The 17,500-nt window shown below is 37.9% G+C and overlaps 1 protein-coding gene across 2 annotated transcripts in view; it reads left to right on the forward strand.

Moving 5' to 3' along the window:
- BTBD11 (BTB domain containing 11) overlaps window positions 1–17,500 on the forward strand; it is a 279,566-nt gene that overhangs the window by 197,035 nt on the left and 65,031 nt on the right. For both annotated transcript variants that reach the window (XM_042470071.1, XM_042470073.1), the window contains exon 4: window positions 16,683–16,835. In XM_042470071.1, coding sequence (XP_042326005.1) covers window positions 16,683–16,835 — 153 coding nt within the window. The remainder of the gene's footprint in view (window positions 1–16,682; window positions 16,836–17,500) is intronic.

Here is a 17,500-nt window from a genome sequence, read left to right on the forward strand (position 1 = left end):
GCAGGGGAAGTTATTTGGCCCTAGGTTGCAGGATCTATGAAGCTGAATGTGGTTTCAAGAATCCAGTGTATTATGTTATGGAAGGCCTGCATATGTATGACTCACAAAGCCAGTCTGAATACACAAGCAAAGCCAGCCCCAGGTGTGTGGTGGCCCATTTTAGTATAGACCTATTCTGAGGGGGAAAAAACAAAGATTAACATAGGTGGAGTGAAAGAATAACCAGGTGGATGTAATGGGAGAAGTACAAGCCACAGTGACTCTGTGGAGATTTTTTTAAATTTTATTGAGCAATTATAAAAAAACATAAAACAATACAATAACAGACATATATACATTAACACTCAAAAAGCGGGCTAAGTGAGTTGCTTTTTATCTCACCTATAAATTACTTCCTAGATGGTGTTTAGTCCTTATTTATTTTCACTAATCAAGTTTCTTATCTAATAAAATCTATCCAAAAGAGAAATCCAAACATAGCAAACTCCCAATAATATCTATACATAGTCCCTATTATAACTCTTTGAGAGAAAAGAGGAGGGTAGTTTTATCTTTTATATGCATTTATAATTTTCCCACCGAATTGGCATTAAAAAAATTCTGTCCCAGAGGGACCTATTTCTCTCAAAAAGAGAGGAAAGAGAAAAGGGAAACAAACAAACAAAAAACCAGAAACAAGAAAAAATTAAGTGTGTACATCTTATAAAATTAGATACAAATTAATACTTATTATTCAATGTATCTTTCTACATTCTGAAGTTTTCTTTCTCTGTATATTTTTACACAATGACTCTGTGGAGATTTATACAAGGCAATGCTGAAGAAGTTCCAAAAGAAAATCAGTATGTGCTTTTTTAGACTATAGGAAAGCCTTGACTGCATAGATCATGAAAGGCTATGGAACACCCTTAAAGTCATCAAAGTGCCAACAAATCTGATAGTCCTGATGAGGAATCTGTACTCTGGACAAGAGGCTACTGTCAGAACAAAAAATGGAGAAACAGAATGGTTCCCAATTGGCAGAGTGGTCAGACAAGGCTGCATCTTATCAACCTACCTGTTCAACTTATATGCAGAATATATTGTAACAAAAGCAGGCTTGGACACAGAAAAAGGTGGAGTGAAAATAAGAGAAAGAAATATCAGCAATCTGAGATATGCTGATGACACCATAATACTAGCAGAAAACCTCACAGACCTGGAACAACTACTAAGAAAGATCAAAGAAGAAAGTGCAAAGGCAGGCTTACTGTTGAGCATAAAGAAAACAAAAATAATGACCACAGAGAACTTACCTACTTTCAAACTAGACAATGAGGAAATAGAAATAGTAAAAGAGTTCTCATATCTGGGATCAAAATTGATTAGAACAGGGATTGCAGCCAGGAAATCGGAAGAAGATTAAGAGTGGAGAGGGCAGCTATGAAAGAACTAAAAAAGATCCTAAAATGCAAAGACATACAACTCAGCACAAAAGTTAGAATCATAGAAGCCATTGTATTACCTATTACCATTACTACACTTAAGAAAGAAGATAGGAAGAAAATCAACTCATTTGAGATGTGGTGCTGGAGAAAAGTGCTGAATATTCCATGGACAGTCAAAAATACAAACAAATGGATCCTAGAGCAGATCAAGCCGGAATTATCCCTAGAAGTCGAGATGACAAAACTTAGGCTGTCATACTTTGGACACATCTTGAGAAGGCAAGAATTGCTGGAAAAGACAATAATATTATGAAAGGTAAAAGGAAGTAGGAAGAGAGGAAGGCCACATGCTAGATGGATGAACTTTATTAAAGAGACATGAATATGAGTTTGCAGGAGCTGAGCAGAGCAGTAGAGGACAGGGGGGCCTAGAGTTGTCACATCAACAGGGTCGCCAAGGGCCAATATCGATGCAAAGGCAACAAACAACAACAAAATGCTGAAGAAAAGTCTGCATGCATGCTATGCATTTTCACATTGCATTCAAGATACTATGTTTTTTTTAAAGGAGGGAATCTATTTTTGGCCCCATTCATTTGCTAGGCTCAGCTATAATAGACAAATTGAACCAAAGGATTTATATAAGTGTTGACCTACTATTAGTTATTTGATTCATTGCATCCACTCAGTTTGGGACTAACCATTGGATTTAGTTGTTTGTTTACATATTTTGATTCATTCGCACTGATACAGATTTCAGAGAGCATTTTGAAACTGAACAGCAACAATATCCAGGCAGTAAAAGCAATAACAACAGCCCTGGCCAGGTTAGTTTTAAAATGTGTAAGCAGCTATACCACCCTCTGATACAATTATTTTGCCACACATACTATTATTAATTTATCATTTAGTATTTACAAAGTAGTTGGAACAGGGATTATATTAAAACCAGAGGAAAATCTGTTCCTTTTAAAACCTTCTTTAACAAAATTCTTTTTCTCTGGAAAACCTCTTTAGGAGCTGTGGTAATGTGGTAACGGCCAGAGTAAACTTTCTGTATTGTTGCCAGGAACTTGAGGTTAACTTTGGAAGGAACAAAGATTCCTTCTGCTGCCTAATCAGATGTGCCTTGGCATTTTAGTGCCAGAAATCTCAAGTGCAAAGGATAGTATAGAGACCCAGATCTTTCCGCTGCACTGAGTTATGTAATCTGCTTTCCTTTTCTGTTCCAGTTCTCATGCCACCTCACAAAAGCAATTGGTTAAAGTGGCTTCTAGTTGTTATTTGAAAAGTTTTCCTTTTGTATTTTTATTTCCACCACATCCATGGTATTCCTTATTGAAAGCCATTCTTTATAGTGTGTGATTTATTGTTGCATTTTCCATTATGAACAGAACATTTTTCTCTTTTTCTCTTTCTGACACTTTCAAAGGAAATGGCCTTATTTTCAGTTATAATTTTTCTAAGCTGTTTTGCTTTAATTTTATCTAGGTTCTGGGTATTTTCTCTGATTCTCATTATTTGCTTTTATGTTAATTTTTAATGTTTTTTTTCAAAGCTACATTATCTCACTGCTCTGATAATTCTTCTGGTGAAGAATTCCTTGGGTACTATCAAGCAGGATTTTTTTTGGGGGGGGGTGCATATACACATACCTCTGTGAGGGACGTTGTGCCTGTTTCACTGATTTGTATCAGTAGACTTATGTTTCTAGACAAACTCTGTTAAAAACAATAAACAACTTTGTGTAAATTCAAGTAATGGAACTTCTATATGGAAGATCCACTTGGCTGATACTTGTGACATCTTGAACTCCTTCCCCTGTCTGCTCAGTACCCAGGGCCATTTTGTTACTGCTTTCAAGATATTCATAATCCTTGCTGCCTAGTCTATTCAAGTCCAGGTGGACCAGTTGCTTTCTTTACAGAATGAAATTTATTCTACATTGTTATTCCTTCATTCTGTTCATGCTCAAGCCGCTTGTGTTTGCCAGTATTCGCAGAAAAGACTATTAGCCATGGCATGCCAGTTTTTAAAGGCCTGTAGGTAAACCCATAAGCTAGAGCAGAAACCATTGTCAGGCAGGGTAGCAAAACTTCATTCTACTTCTTCTGAAATGTGTATGTATGTATGTATGTATGTGTCTGTATAATATGGATTAGGTGCATGATAGGCATTTCTAGCTGGAAGCTTTTATGTTTTATGACTATGGTCCAAAACACACTGCAGAAATAATCCAGTTTGAGACTGTTTTAACTACCTTGGCTCAGTTCTAGGGGGTCCTGGGAACTGTAGTTTATTGTGGCACCAGAGCTCTCTGACAAAGAAGGCTAAATGTCTCACAAAATGACAGTTCCCAGAATTTCCTAGCATTGATCAAGTGCAGTTAAAGCTGTCTCAAACTGGATTATTCCTGCAGTGTGTTTTGGACCCAAGTGATCATGGCTGAAGCAGCCTTTTCTTATTTAAGCAGTCATTTTTCTGCTGCTTGGGCCTTTGATATTTTCTGTCCAAATGCAATAAAATTTATAGCATAACCCCAGATGTCATATCTGCCAAATTTTAGACATAGACGCGAAAGAGTATCCATTTTATAGACAATAAAACAATGTTCCCTCTTATGTTTTGTGTGCAACTTGGCTACTCATCTGCTTATAAATTCCATGAGTAACATCCTAAATCTCTGATGAAGTAGCCTAGATTTATGTCTGTCCTGATGCTTCATTTTTAACAATGTGAGGCATGTTAGACCCACCCCAACAGTTGCTGATATACAGTGAATAAGGAACTGGCAATATGCATCTCCACACAAGCTCTGGCCCATCTTGTTGAATATCCACATGACAGATAAAATTCACAACAAGGTGCCCTCTGTGTCTGGCCCAGGGCGTCATTTAGGTACAAGTCATTCTCAAGAATACCAGTAGTTTCACTGTATTATAATGAGAGATCTTGTAGCACCTTTGAGATGAACTGAAAGAAAGAAATGGGCAGCATGAGCTTTCATTGACTTCAGTCTACTTCTTCACAAAAGCTCATGCTGCCCGTTTCTTTCCTTCAGTTTGTCTCAAAGGTGCTACAAGCTCTCTACATACTGATTCTACAGTCTAACACGGCTATATTTTTGAAATCTACTGTATTATAATGTTAACCTTTGCTATGGTTTAGGTATATTGTATTTATCTTAATTTGTAAGCTGTCTGGAGTAGCTAGGAAATAAATAAATATTAACCCCAAATAATTTCCTTCTGCAGCTTCCCATGAGGCTTCTAGCTCAAGGAGATGCAGCCAATCCCCATGATTCCATCTTTTCTTATCTTGCCTAATTTTATTTGGCTGCATTCCATGCATACTCTCTAATGTTTCTTTTTTCCCCTTCCTTTGTCCCCATGACTCTTGAGTACAAACTCATTACAACATTTCTGCTGTCTTTTCTTTCTTTCCCTTGAAGCCTTAATTGACTTGCCATCCCTGTTCCTCATGTCACCTTTCCATTTTCAGTCTCTTTCTGTGTCTGTGTGTGTGTGTGTGTGGGGGGGGTTGAATATTGATTAATCACATATGAAGTCCTAACAGATACTGCAATTTTATTCTATTTTCACTAGAATTTTCCAGTCCTTAAAATGCAATGTGAAATGTGGGGAAAATATGATAAGCAAAGGACAATAAAAAGAGTACAGGGCAATTAATTTAAGTAAATGTCTTAAATTAACAACACACCACCCTTGTAAGCTTGTGAAGATGAGCATTTGTATGTATTTGTTTAACAGCAGTTTTAACACAATAGTCACCAATGTTGTCTGGTCCCATCATATGCATTTGTATAACCAGCCCCATGCTACATGTTAGTTGTAATGACAACCTTTTTCTGTGTGTGTATTAGGGAAGATCTCCATAAGCAAAGGTGCTTATATAATAAAGTATTACATACATCAGGGGTGGACAACCAGTAGCTCTTGGCTTAATTTCAGGAGTCCTCTGAAACTGATAAGTTCATACCTCTGTGAAGAGCAGCCCAGGACACAGTGGCATCATGACGGGATGAAAGCAAGAGGGTGGAGGAGAAATGAGGGAAGAGAGAGAGAGAAGGGGTGTTTCAGAAGAGAGAAAGAAAAGGGGTCATGGACGGCACCAGCACTTTCAAGTTGCCACCCAAATTGTTGGCAGCAGCAATGAGGAAGGGGCTTTTGAGGAGGGAAGCCACCTGAGACAGTCAGTGGAATATACCAGCTACATATATGCCCAGAGCATCTGAAGACGTGAGGATGTGCCAGTTGCTCCTTACTACAAATAAATATTTTTTCTGTTGGCAACAGTGGGCAGGTAGGATATATATGAACTGCCAGAGAGACCTTAGCACTGTATGGCTCAGATCCTGCATTTCTTCAGTGTATCAGAAATAGCCACTGACAGTACACTGTGTACCTCCTATAACTGAATACGAGTGTAGTTCAACATATGTGGATTAATCATCAGTCCCTGTAGTTGACAACCATTGTTGCTATTGCTACTGTGCAGTTGCAATGTGCAATACATAGAGGCAATGTGCATTTACACAGTACTCCGTGTATTTTATACTACCACCTACAAGCACAACTCCATTTAATTGTTGTCAGTCTGTTGTATACTGACCCCCAAAAAATCACTTCACATGCATAGCACAATTTATGCCTGTGTATGTCTCTAACAGGAGTGTGCTACTAATCCTATGTGAGCCATAAGGATGCAGAAGGTGGGAAGCCATGTACATTGTTCTCTGAGCCCTTTGAAAGAAGGGCAGGATGAAAATCTGATTGGTAGACATCAGAGTCTCTTTGGAGAGATTCAGACTAGAAGCAGCAGGTGTAAATCTCTGAGCCCCAGAGGAACAGACACTGCTTGGCAGTTATACATTTGTAATATTAGTGACAACAAAATTAATTATACTTCCAACAGCAAGCAAGACAGACAAAGAATGCCCCCCCCCAAAATACACAAATGTGTCAGACTAAACATTTCAATTTCAGTGACCATAGGATACTCTGGCAAGTCCACAATAGAATATGGAATACAGTAGCACCAATTTAGCTCATGTTCCACAGCAAGTGCTATTCAGAGGCATATTGCCATTTCACTATCCAGCTCAGCTGTAAGTAGGCCACCTGCAGCTCTCCAGATATTCTAGACTGCTGTTCTCATAATTTCTAACTATTATCCATGGGGGCTAGGGCTGATGGGGGTTGCAATCATAAGTATCTGGATTGGCTATGTCTCTCAGTGTTTTTTGAAAGGAATCTTCCCAACTCGATCTGTAGCTAGCTGGATTGAACCTAATGCCAAGCATGTGTTCTACTGCATATTTGGAAACAGGCAGCTGACCATATTTTAATTTTTATCCACAGTTATATACAGAAGTTGGGAATATTACTACATGTATTTTTGGAGTTCAGCTCACAGACTCCCACAGCCAGCACAGAGAAACAAAAGGTCATCTGATAGTTTTGTATTAGACCTTTCTGATATGCTCACTGCCAACATTAATGTAAACTATTTCTTCAGACTAGCAGAAATGCTTTACATCCCTGTGTGAAAATTTGTGTGTTTCTGAGTAAAATACTGTAATTTGTTGGCCATTGTTGGTCTTTTGGCCATTCCTTTAGGTAGATTTCTGCCTTGCTTGTTGAATAAGGAAAATGCATTCATGTTATAAACCTTACAGTGTATGAATATAAACAACAACACCAAAAATAAAATCTCTGATTAATTCTTAACAGTGTCAGTCTTGCTAAACAAATTGCAGGTATAGCACTAAATGAGATGAAAAACAGCATATGAGACATTGGGGTTTTTTCATTCTTGTTTAACACTTCATTTTTCATTTTCTTTTCCTATAGCTTTACTGAGTCATTATTAGCCCAAGAAGTTATAAAATAAGAGAGAGGTTTCAAATCTCTTAATGATGTCATGAAACAGTAGCTAGAATGCACTATATATCATACTGCCTTGCTTTTTAGGGTATGTGGAAATAAGCAGGGACGTAGCCAAGGGGGGGGGGTTCTTGGGGTCCGGACCCCCCTTCCATTAGAAAAATGAATGGTGTGTGCTGCTGTGCCGCTGCGCCCAAGCCCCATTATAATGGTGGCACTTAATCTGGACCCTCCCCCTTCCTAAAATCCTGGCTACGTCCCTGAAATAAGGAGAGTTTTTGCTTTGTGTGCTAGGGGAAGATATTGAAGGTTGCAGTCATGGGAGTATTCTTTGTACTCCACTGTATTGGTTTTGGTTGGGTTTCTTTATACAAAATCTTGAGTGTAAATGAAATGAAGGTTGGGATTTTATTTGTCCAACTAATTTAACCTATGAAATTTGTTGACAAAAGATGTAGTGATGGCCACCAATTTGAATGGAGGAGATCTGATAGATTCATGGAGGTCACCGTTATCAGTGGCTGCTAGTCATGATGACTATATAATACTTCCAATACTAGAGACGATGTTTCTACATGTTAATACGGCAGAGCTTCATTGAAAAATATGATCTGCTGCTGCCAAGTGTATTGTGAGCAATCATGTGCACAAAAACAATTTGTAAAGACAATAATTGTGACTAGGCAGAGCAGAATTATAAAACTGAGCTATTTATCTGTTTCTTTCTTTATGTAATTCATATCCCACCATTTCTCCAGTATGGAGACTACCACAAATGAAGTATCTGTTCAATATTTTGTTCAATATTTTGATTTGGTATCCTGAAAGTCTATAAAGATCAGTTTTGCCATCCCATTTTGAAACCTGCAAATTTGAGGGTAGAGTACTTGTTACTTCCTAAGAGAAATCTTGATGTGTTTCTTATCCTGGCAATTGTATTATCTTTTCTGCATTATAGCAGCTTTTTTGGAGGTGGGTTTCTGAAATGATACCTCTCCAGCCATACAGTTAGAGCAAGATTTAGTGAGAAAATCAAGAGAGAAAACCAAAATAGAATGCCTGTCATTAAGTATCATGGGGTACAATTGACTGGGAAGTTTTCCTATCAAATTCTAGATGTCCTAGAACTGCTCTTGACATGTGATCCTTTTTAGTCCCAAAAAGAGACGGATCCCCAAGTCATATTCTGAAAGTAGCTTTGCTTTCTAAACTGGAAGTACATGAAACCAGCTAAAAATAAAAATGCTGAGACCATTTATTGTCTGTGTCATCTTCATTTACTTCCCATTTTGCCTGCATTATCTGTGCCAGCCTTCCCCAACCATTCTAGATTGGGGAAGGCTGATTCTTTGCTAATCCTGCTCTCATTGCTTCTTTTATGCACATCCAGAGGTCAGATGTGTATGAATGATTTGCAGTGAGTGAATATTGATTGATTTAGCATCTGTCCCATTCCAGTTTAGATGCACCAGCCAAGAGGTAAACAGAGGTATACAACAAGACTGTCGTATAGAGACCAAGCACTTTTATTTTTGCTTTTCAAGGGGATCTTGAAGTTTACCCACACACCCTGTTTAGAGGTAAAGTTATCGCTTCACTTACGCATTGAAGAGAAGCGTATTATGTACACTGCTAATTCCATACAATAGTGTTATCCTGCAACAGAATGAGGAAATTTTTCTTTTGCATGTATTTATCCCTATGTGTTCTTGACCTCCTTGTTTTTGTTTCCCAGAGGATCATAACATTTTTTAAAGAAATCATATACATGTCAAGGTCTATGTTGATTTTATATCCACATTGATTTTGCTCACTAAGAAGTTTATTAAATTCCTGGCTGTTTCAGTTTGGTGGATCTAGTTGCAAAAGCACCTTGTTGTTGTGTGCCTTCATGTGGTTTTGGACTAACAATGATCCTAAGATGAAACTATCATGGGGTTTTCTCGGTAATACTTCTTCAGAGGGGGGATTTCCTTTTCCTTTCTCTGAGGCTGAGAGAGTGTGACTTGTCCAAAGTCACCCAGTTGGTTTTCAAATTCTGGTCTTCAAAGTCATTATACAACACTCCAGCCAGTACACTATGCTGGCTTTCACAGAAACACCTACTCAGTGCCAAAGTTGATGGCTTCCTGGTATATCCCAACTTTTCTACTCAGGACCTGGACTCAAGGCAATTTAGTTCATTAAAATAGACACAGATAAAACATATATATATATATATAGGTAAAAGCATACAACAGGTTATTGCTAAAATATAATTAAACCATCTATACAATTACAAGTATTTAAAAAATCTATCTCAAACCTGTCTTGGTGCATATAGGAAACTACAATGTTTCAAATAGCCTGAATTGTATCTGTCTCATTCTACCCTGATGCCTGGAGCTTGGATACCACCACACACCCAGCACCTCATCTAGGAATGGACTATTGGAACTGGATGGTAATTATCCAATAAAGTGAGATTCAAGGAGGGCTTTTTAACAAAAGTCTTACAATTTCCACTTTTATGCATGTCAGAACCCAGTCTTCCTTTCAAGAAGCATTGACTATTCCTTTAACAACTCAATTAGACCACCCATATCCCACAAACTGTAGGTTTTTTCATTATCCTTGTACTGATTTTGTTGTAATAGTAAAGCAAGATAATGGAGTATACCAAAGAATTTCAGAAGAAAATCCGCCTGTGCATTATAGATTACAGCAAAACCTTTGAATTTGTAGATCATGAAAAACTATGGCTCACTCTAAAAGAAATCACAACATCAGATTGTCCTGATGCATGACCTATAGTCAAAAAAGACTTGACTTATAGTCAAAATGACTGAATTACAGTGTCCCAACCCACGCCTCAGAGAGGCGGCCCAGAAGGATACCATGGTTTATGGTACTGAAAGCCACCAAGACGTTCAGCAAAACCAACAGGGACACACTCCTCCTGACCTACCTGATCTCCCAAGGTGATCAAAGCTGTCTCCATCCCATACCTGGGTTTGAAGACATATTAAAATGGATCTAGGTAATCTATATCACCCAGAGGTCCCTGGAGCTGGGAGGCCACCAGACACTCCAGGACATTGCCCCAAAATGGAATACTGGAGACTGGCTGATCATTACTTATAATGGGGTTCAGGGAGACCTTTCCAGGATTACAGTTGGTGTGTATCTGTTTATACAGAGTACTGTGAGAATCCATTTTACCCTTATATAGATTTTATTTTTTGGAAATTCAGGACACAGTAGCTATGAGACCCCTATTGTTTTAATCTGTCATTTTTATTGACATGAGCAAACCTTTCCTCAGAACTCTGCAGCTTTTTCTTCTGTTTGTTTGTTAGAGGGCAACAGGAGAGACTTCTAGTGTAGACTGCAAAGGAGATTGCTTGAGCTAACCTGTGACATCTCCCTCTGCTCCTCACCCCATGATGTTTTTGTAGGGGAATCTACCTTTGGTTGGGACACTAAGGGAAAATCAAATTCAGTCAAAGAAGAAACACTTCTGTTTTTTCTTCATTGTATTACAAAAGAAAACCTGGGCCAAGATCCTATATCAAATAGGCAGAGGAAGGTATCTCCTCTGCACCACCAGCTGTCAAGCTCCAGAATGGCCCCTCCTTCTGCTGCTTCTTACTGGTAGGGAGAGAATGAAGAAGTACATGTAGCTGGTTTCATCTTGGTGGGTGGAAGAAATGGCTGCACTCACAAGCATGTTCCTTTTCTTTCTTCTTGGAGCCCAGAGGAGCCACATCTTCAACATCTAGTTTGCCTCCATTTTCCTTCCCCACCACACTAGTGAGCAACAACATCAGCTGGAATGTGTCCATAGGAGGGCGAGCAAAATAGTGAAAGGTCTAGAAACCATGTTTTATGAGAAGAGGCAGGAAACGGGTATGTTTAGTGTGGAGAAGAGAGATGGTTAAGAGGTGATACAATAGTCCTGTTTAGGTATTTGAAGGGGTGTCACACTGAGGATGGAGCGAACTTGTTTTCTGCTGCTCCAGAGACTAGGACATGGAGCAGTGGATACAAGCTACAGGAAATGAGATTCTATCTAAACATTAGGTGGAACTTCCTGATATAAGAGCTGTTTCACAGTGGAATACACTCCCTTGGAGTGTGGTAGAGTCTACTCCTTTGGAGGTTTCTAAACAGAGGCTAGATGGCCATCTGTTGGGGAGTGCTTTGATTATGTGTTCTTGCATGGCAGGGGGTTGTACTTGATGACCCTTGTGGTCTCATCCAACTCTACGATTCTATGATTCTCAGGTGCTAAGGGGAGGTTTTGGATGATGGCAAAGGGCTAGAGAATAGCTCTCATTCCTCATCCCAAAAGGGACATACATGCCTGTAAGTTACTAAGAGGATGCTACCTGTAATCCTACAAGTCTAATTGAAAGAAAGAAGTTGGCAGCATGAGCTTTTAAAGACTAAAGTTTACTTCCTCAGATGCTCATGCTGCCAACTTCTTTCTTTCAGTTAATCGCAAAGGTGCTACAAGATCTCTCTACATAACTAATTCTGCAGACCAACACGGATGTATCTTTAAATCTAATCCTACAAATTTAACTATTGTACACCAGGATTTTGTTAAAACCCACATACAAACATACCTCACATTAAGCAAGTTTAACACCTAAAGTACCAGAATAAAAAAATAAATAAACTGAGTAATTTTCAGACTCAAAAATCATTCATTGCATTAATGCTAGTAGAATGGTCAACAATACAGTTAGAGTTACAATTATATAATGTTAGATTTAGGATTTCATGTACCCTGCCTGCAACGGCATCACTATGACCCAGTTTGGTAACTTGTGGTGCCCCCCCCCATTGCCCTCCTTCCATACCACACCATACAGGATCCTTAGTAATGTTTTTGTACTAATGCTACTCATAAATCATAATTCTTTTATATCACTGAATGCAATGGCAATAGTGACATAGACAACTAGCAAAATTAAACTTATACCTTTAAATTACAATATTATACACACAGCCTAAATGTATTTACATGTACATAGTTTCATGTAGTTAAAGCAAAAAATGATAAGATGTGGTTTTTTTTAAATAAAATTTTTAAATTTTAATTTTTTAAAACAAATTTTATTTTTTAATAAACCTGGGATCTCTACTTTCTCCTTCCTCTGAACCTCACCCCTCTCACACCATCTTCAGCATTTTAAAGGAACATAGGCGAATGCTACAGTCTGCTTTTGCCAAATGTTTGATGCCCCTGCCTCCTAGTCTTTCTTGAACTAAATAAGAACTGCAATGGGCCAAGAACTGATAAAATCAAAATACTGTATCTTTGTATCATAGTTCACCAAAAGATAGCACAGGACATTTTCCCCTTTTGCCGCAATATGTTTCATTGCCTGGAACAACCAGAAAGGACTGCAATGAGCCAAAAGCAATACCATTGTTGGGACGGAATCTTGCCCAAGATTATTTTTCTTTGTTGAAAACTATAGTGCTATATATGGGAAGTGGCTGAAATTTAGAGATATTGTTTACCAGTGTATAGGTAACAGTGCTACAGAATGCCTATGTTCTGCTGCAGCAAGAAGTTTAAAGCTTGCTAGGCAGTGATTGTAGCTATGCGGTCTATAGACTACCACTGATACACAGGATTAATTTTTTTTACAATAAAGGGAGATGTGACTCATTACTTGGAATGGGGGGATTCTTTTGTTTTACATTTTAATGTGAACCCCTTTGATTTTGCCTTTTCAACCCAACTGAAGCTATGTTACTTTTTGAAATTTGTACAAGAGAAGTTTTCTGATCAGAAAGCTATGCACAAAAATGCATATATTAGTGAACATAGCATTCCCTTACGCATTATATTAGAAGACATGTTCCCAAAAATTCATTTGGTTTTTCTTCTGAACTTAAAAAAAAGCCTTAAACATGTGGTACCAATGTAATTTAAGGTTAGAAAAAATGAGAAACTGAGAATAACCAAGAGTGACAGATCTTTTTCTACTCAGTAGACTCATTTCTACTCAATAGATATAAAGCTGTGAAAACTGTGAGACAGCTGGAAATCTCTTGTGGCCTGCTTACAATTATTGAATGGGATCCATTCTGGTTTTATTGAGCCTGGATATTGTTGGCAGAATCAGCTGAGAATGTCTCCTGGGCAAGCCCCTGCTTTAAACATGTGGGGTTTACCTGAAAGTTTTTTATTCAAATATATCTATTGCTCTTGAAGATTGAAAGGGAGGGAGGAAATCCATCTTGATTTTTTTGCTGTATTTATTAGATTTTTTAATACTGTCACTTTTAGCAAAACTGACAGGCAAGTCCTGAAGCAAATCTAAGCCTTGTTTGTTTGTTTGTTTGTTTGTTTAGCATCCTGTGTTTCTCCATATATGAAACCTTTCTCCATATATGAAACTGCAGGATGGTGCTCTTTCCGCCAAAATAAATTGGCGTGGGTAGGATTTCAGGTAGATTTCTTCTTTTCTATGAGAAATGTACAGATACCCCAAATATCTTGTCTCTTTTGGCCTCTGTTGCAGTAAAATGTATGAGTGTCCTCTCTCTAGTCTCTGAAACAGTTTTTCCCAGCCTGATCGTCTCAAGATGTGTTGGGCTGCAACTCAAATCTGTACTGATTATCATGAGAAATATCATTATGATAGCCCATCACTTAGGGAAGGCATCCAATTGCAGAAGATTTCAGAATTTTTTTATCTTGTGAAAGTGCTTATGTAATTCTTTTTTAAAATAAATGTTTAAATTGAAACCAAATTTCATACATATACATTTTTAACAATACATAATTCCATATATATATTCTCTGCATTGTATTACAACTTGGCTAAATATATTTTATAGCCCACTTCTGCGCTCCCCGTCTCTGGAGCCATTCTATGTGGATAATTAGAGAAAGACCATTTTGAGGAAGGAGATTTTTAATTTTGCTCAGAAACAATAGCTAGTAATTTTGTTTTCTCTCTATTAATTACTATATTTTTTCTAGTTTTTCAAATCTATTTGTAAAAAACAAAACAAACCCCCAGAAAACCCAACAACTACTAATGTCTGAAAGGCATAAGGATGGCTACATTTCTACTCGAGGGGTGGATCTGAATAAAGTATTGTTTAAATAATACATATCAAATCATACTCTGTTTCTGTGAAAGGTGTATATTCTTTACATATTTACATATTATTTCCATTTTACCTTCTAATAATCCTGTGAGGTATGTTATGCTGGGTAGTCCTAACTGATCCAAAGCTACTAAGTAACTAATATGAATCAGGCTATGATTCTAAATCAGCTCATTTCATAACTAGTGGTGAGGGAGCTTCCCTGGGTTTGATTTGGAAGGGGCTCACCTAAAATAAGTTCATTTGGGCGCAAGTTTGAATAAGATCTGAATAAGCTCATTTAAGAGCTGGACGCATCCTGAGCTCCAGGTCTTATTGCGCTCCTAGTGATGTATCAGATTGAAGACCTCTTTACTCTTAAACCCCTCTTAAACATCTTTCATCACTATGACTGACTGTGATCTTTATTAGGCAGGTGTATCATTTTGGGCATTAAGACTCCTGAGAGATGTCATTACCATAGATAGTGTGGTTCCATGAAAAGGTCTTCAAAGCCTTGGGAAACTATCATTTCTAAAGATCTTGATGTCCATGATGTTGCTGCCTACTTTTTCAGAAGCATCTTATATACCAGGATTCCTTGAAACTGTAGTTCTCCCTGGGTTGTAGAGACCTAATTAAGGAGGCACAATTCCTGGAAAACTAGATTTCCAAGGGACATTAGCTCCCATAATGCTAAGTGTGTTGTGTGTCTTCAAGTCATTTCTGACTTATGGTGACCATAAGGTGAACATATCGTGGACTTTTCTTGGAAAGTATTGTTCAGAGCAGGTTTGCTATTGCCTTCCCCTGAGTCTGACAGCATGTGATCTGTCCAAAGTCATCCAATGGATATCATGGCAGAGCAGGGAATCAAACCCTGGTCTCCAGAATCGTAGACCAATGCTCCAGCTGCTATGTCATACTGGCTCTCTATCCATAATGCCACTGCTGTTTAATAAATGCTGCACAGTAGCTTCTCACTGTAGTAAATATAGTAGTAGTAAAAGGAAGTAGTAAAAGGAAGAGCAGCTTCAGGGATAGGCAATTAGAAGTCACATTCAAATGTTTAAGACTTTTAGCACAGCTTGTAGTTTAACAGATACTCTAAACTGTTAAAAGTTCATATTCCAAGCTCTCCCATTTCTAACATTAGCTGCATTGCTTTGCATAGTGTTTGTGTTCACAGCAACCTACATACTACCATTCCAAAACTGCATAATTGTGCATTTGATGCTGTGTTACCAGATGTTCCAGCACAGGCTGGAAGAGTCTAATAAGGTGTTTCTTTGGAGTCTACAGAATTATGGTGCCTTCATGTTTCAATAGGTGGATCAAGCCCCTAGCTTTTAAATATATCTATATCTGTCTATCTATTTCCTGTGTCATCAAACACTCTTTTCATAGTGAAAAAATGAAGTGTTTATATGCTTGTCAACAACAGGATAGGATGTGATTTTGGAATTACAGTTTTTAAAAAAACCTCTGTGTTAATGGGTCTCCCAAAATCAGCAGCTGTCATTCTGAAAATCACTTTATTTCAGTGTATTTTCTCTCTCATGCAACCTAAAAAAGATGTATGTTATTTATGAAAAACTATAACAGGTTAATTTCTCAAAATAATTTGAAAGGTAATGCATTTTTAGAAAACAGATATAAGTACAGGACCCTGGTCAACATTTGACATTACTCAAGATGTCAGCTACAGATGCTGGCGAAACGTCAGGAAGAAAATCTTCTAGAACATGGCCACATAGCCCCAAAAACCCACAAAAAACTATTTGACATTACTGTTCATTGATTTCCAAATTAAAAATTTATCATGTGTTTTTTAAGCTTCTCTTTTTTGTATGTATATTCTTATCTAAAAATCAGTCTTTTTTCTCAAATATACATTTGTGATTTCAGAGACATTAATTAGGTGTTTTCATTGTGGCAAGGGTCTTAACAGTTGCTGAAATCAAAAGTTTGTGAGTTTCAGCTCAAATGTTTAAGAGCTGGGGAAAGCACAGACCTATGAGCAAGCATTCGGGACTTGCTGTATTGGAGAAGCCAGTTCATACTTAGAGATATAACTGTACATTCCATTATTTAACTCAGTTTTGTCTGAAACACTTTGGTAATTCTGTGTGACACACCCAGACCACATCCTCACAAGATATTCACACATGCATACACAGAGGGGGGTGGGGGAGAGATTGCACGCATTTTATAATGGAAGAAAATAGCTTCTTTGTTTTGCTCTTCCTAGGCCTTTCATAGTGCTGCCACCTCTGATGGAATGGATAAGAGTAGCTCTGGCTCATGCAGGGCACCGTCGCAGTTTCTCCATTGATAGCGATGATGTACGGCAAGCAGCCAGGCTTTTGCTACCCGGAGTTGACTGTGAACCTCGGCAGTTAAAGTAAGTTGGTGCAAAGAAATGATATGATTTGATAAACCAGTTGTAGTTTAACAGGGAGTGCAAGGGTTCACATACATGTCCAGTATACAGATTTGAAAGTTGCTTTCTTCTTCTTTTGTATAATTTAGCTCAGAAAAATCATTAACGGTGTTTTCTTTACAAGGCTGTTTGAACCAGTTTTGGAATCTGCAAGGCTTTTCTGCATGCATGTTTAAAGAGCTGGATCGCGCCCTAAGCCTTCCTTTTGAATTCTGTTTGCATTTTCTCCCTCTTTGCCATCAAATGCTGTTTTTATAATGAGAGACTGAAGTGTTCATCTAATTATCTCAATCTCATTGTGCTCCTCTGCAAAATTTGGAGGTGTTATTTAAAGGACTGCAAAACTGGCTTCTCTCCCTTCCCTGCTGCAGCCATAGTGTAAAGAGCATATTTTGTACCAGATTCTGGGATTTTATTTCTTCTTAATGCAGAAGTCTGTTTTGGGAAAAGCCCTTGTGCTGTTAGAGGATGTTTTGGTACAGGTGTTTAATGGAATTAAGTATGAAGCAGTATTGCCTTGTGTATGTTGCTGCTGCTGCGAATCTGTATGTCCTGTATATGTATTATATATAATAATAATAATAATAATAATAATAATAATAATAATAATAATAATAATAATAATA

Source organism: Sceloporus undulatus, chromosome 5 (genome assembly GCF_019175285.1).
Source record: "Sceloporus undulatus isolate JIND9_A2432 ecotype Alabama chromosome 5, SceUnd_v1.1, whole genome shotgun sequence".
NCBI lineage: Eukaryota > Metazoa > Chordata > Lepidosauria > Squamata > Phrynosomatidae > Sceloporus > Sceloporus undulatus.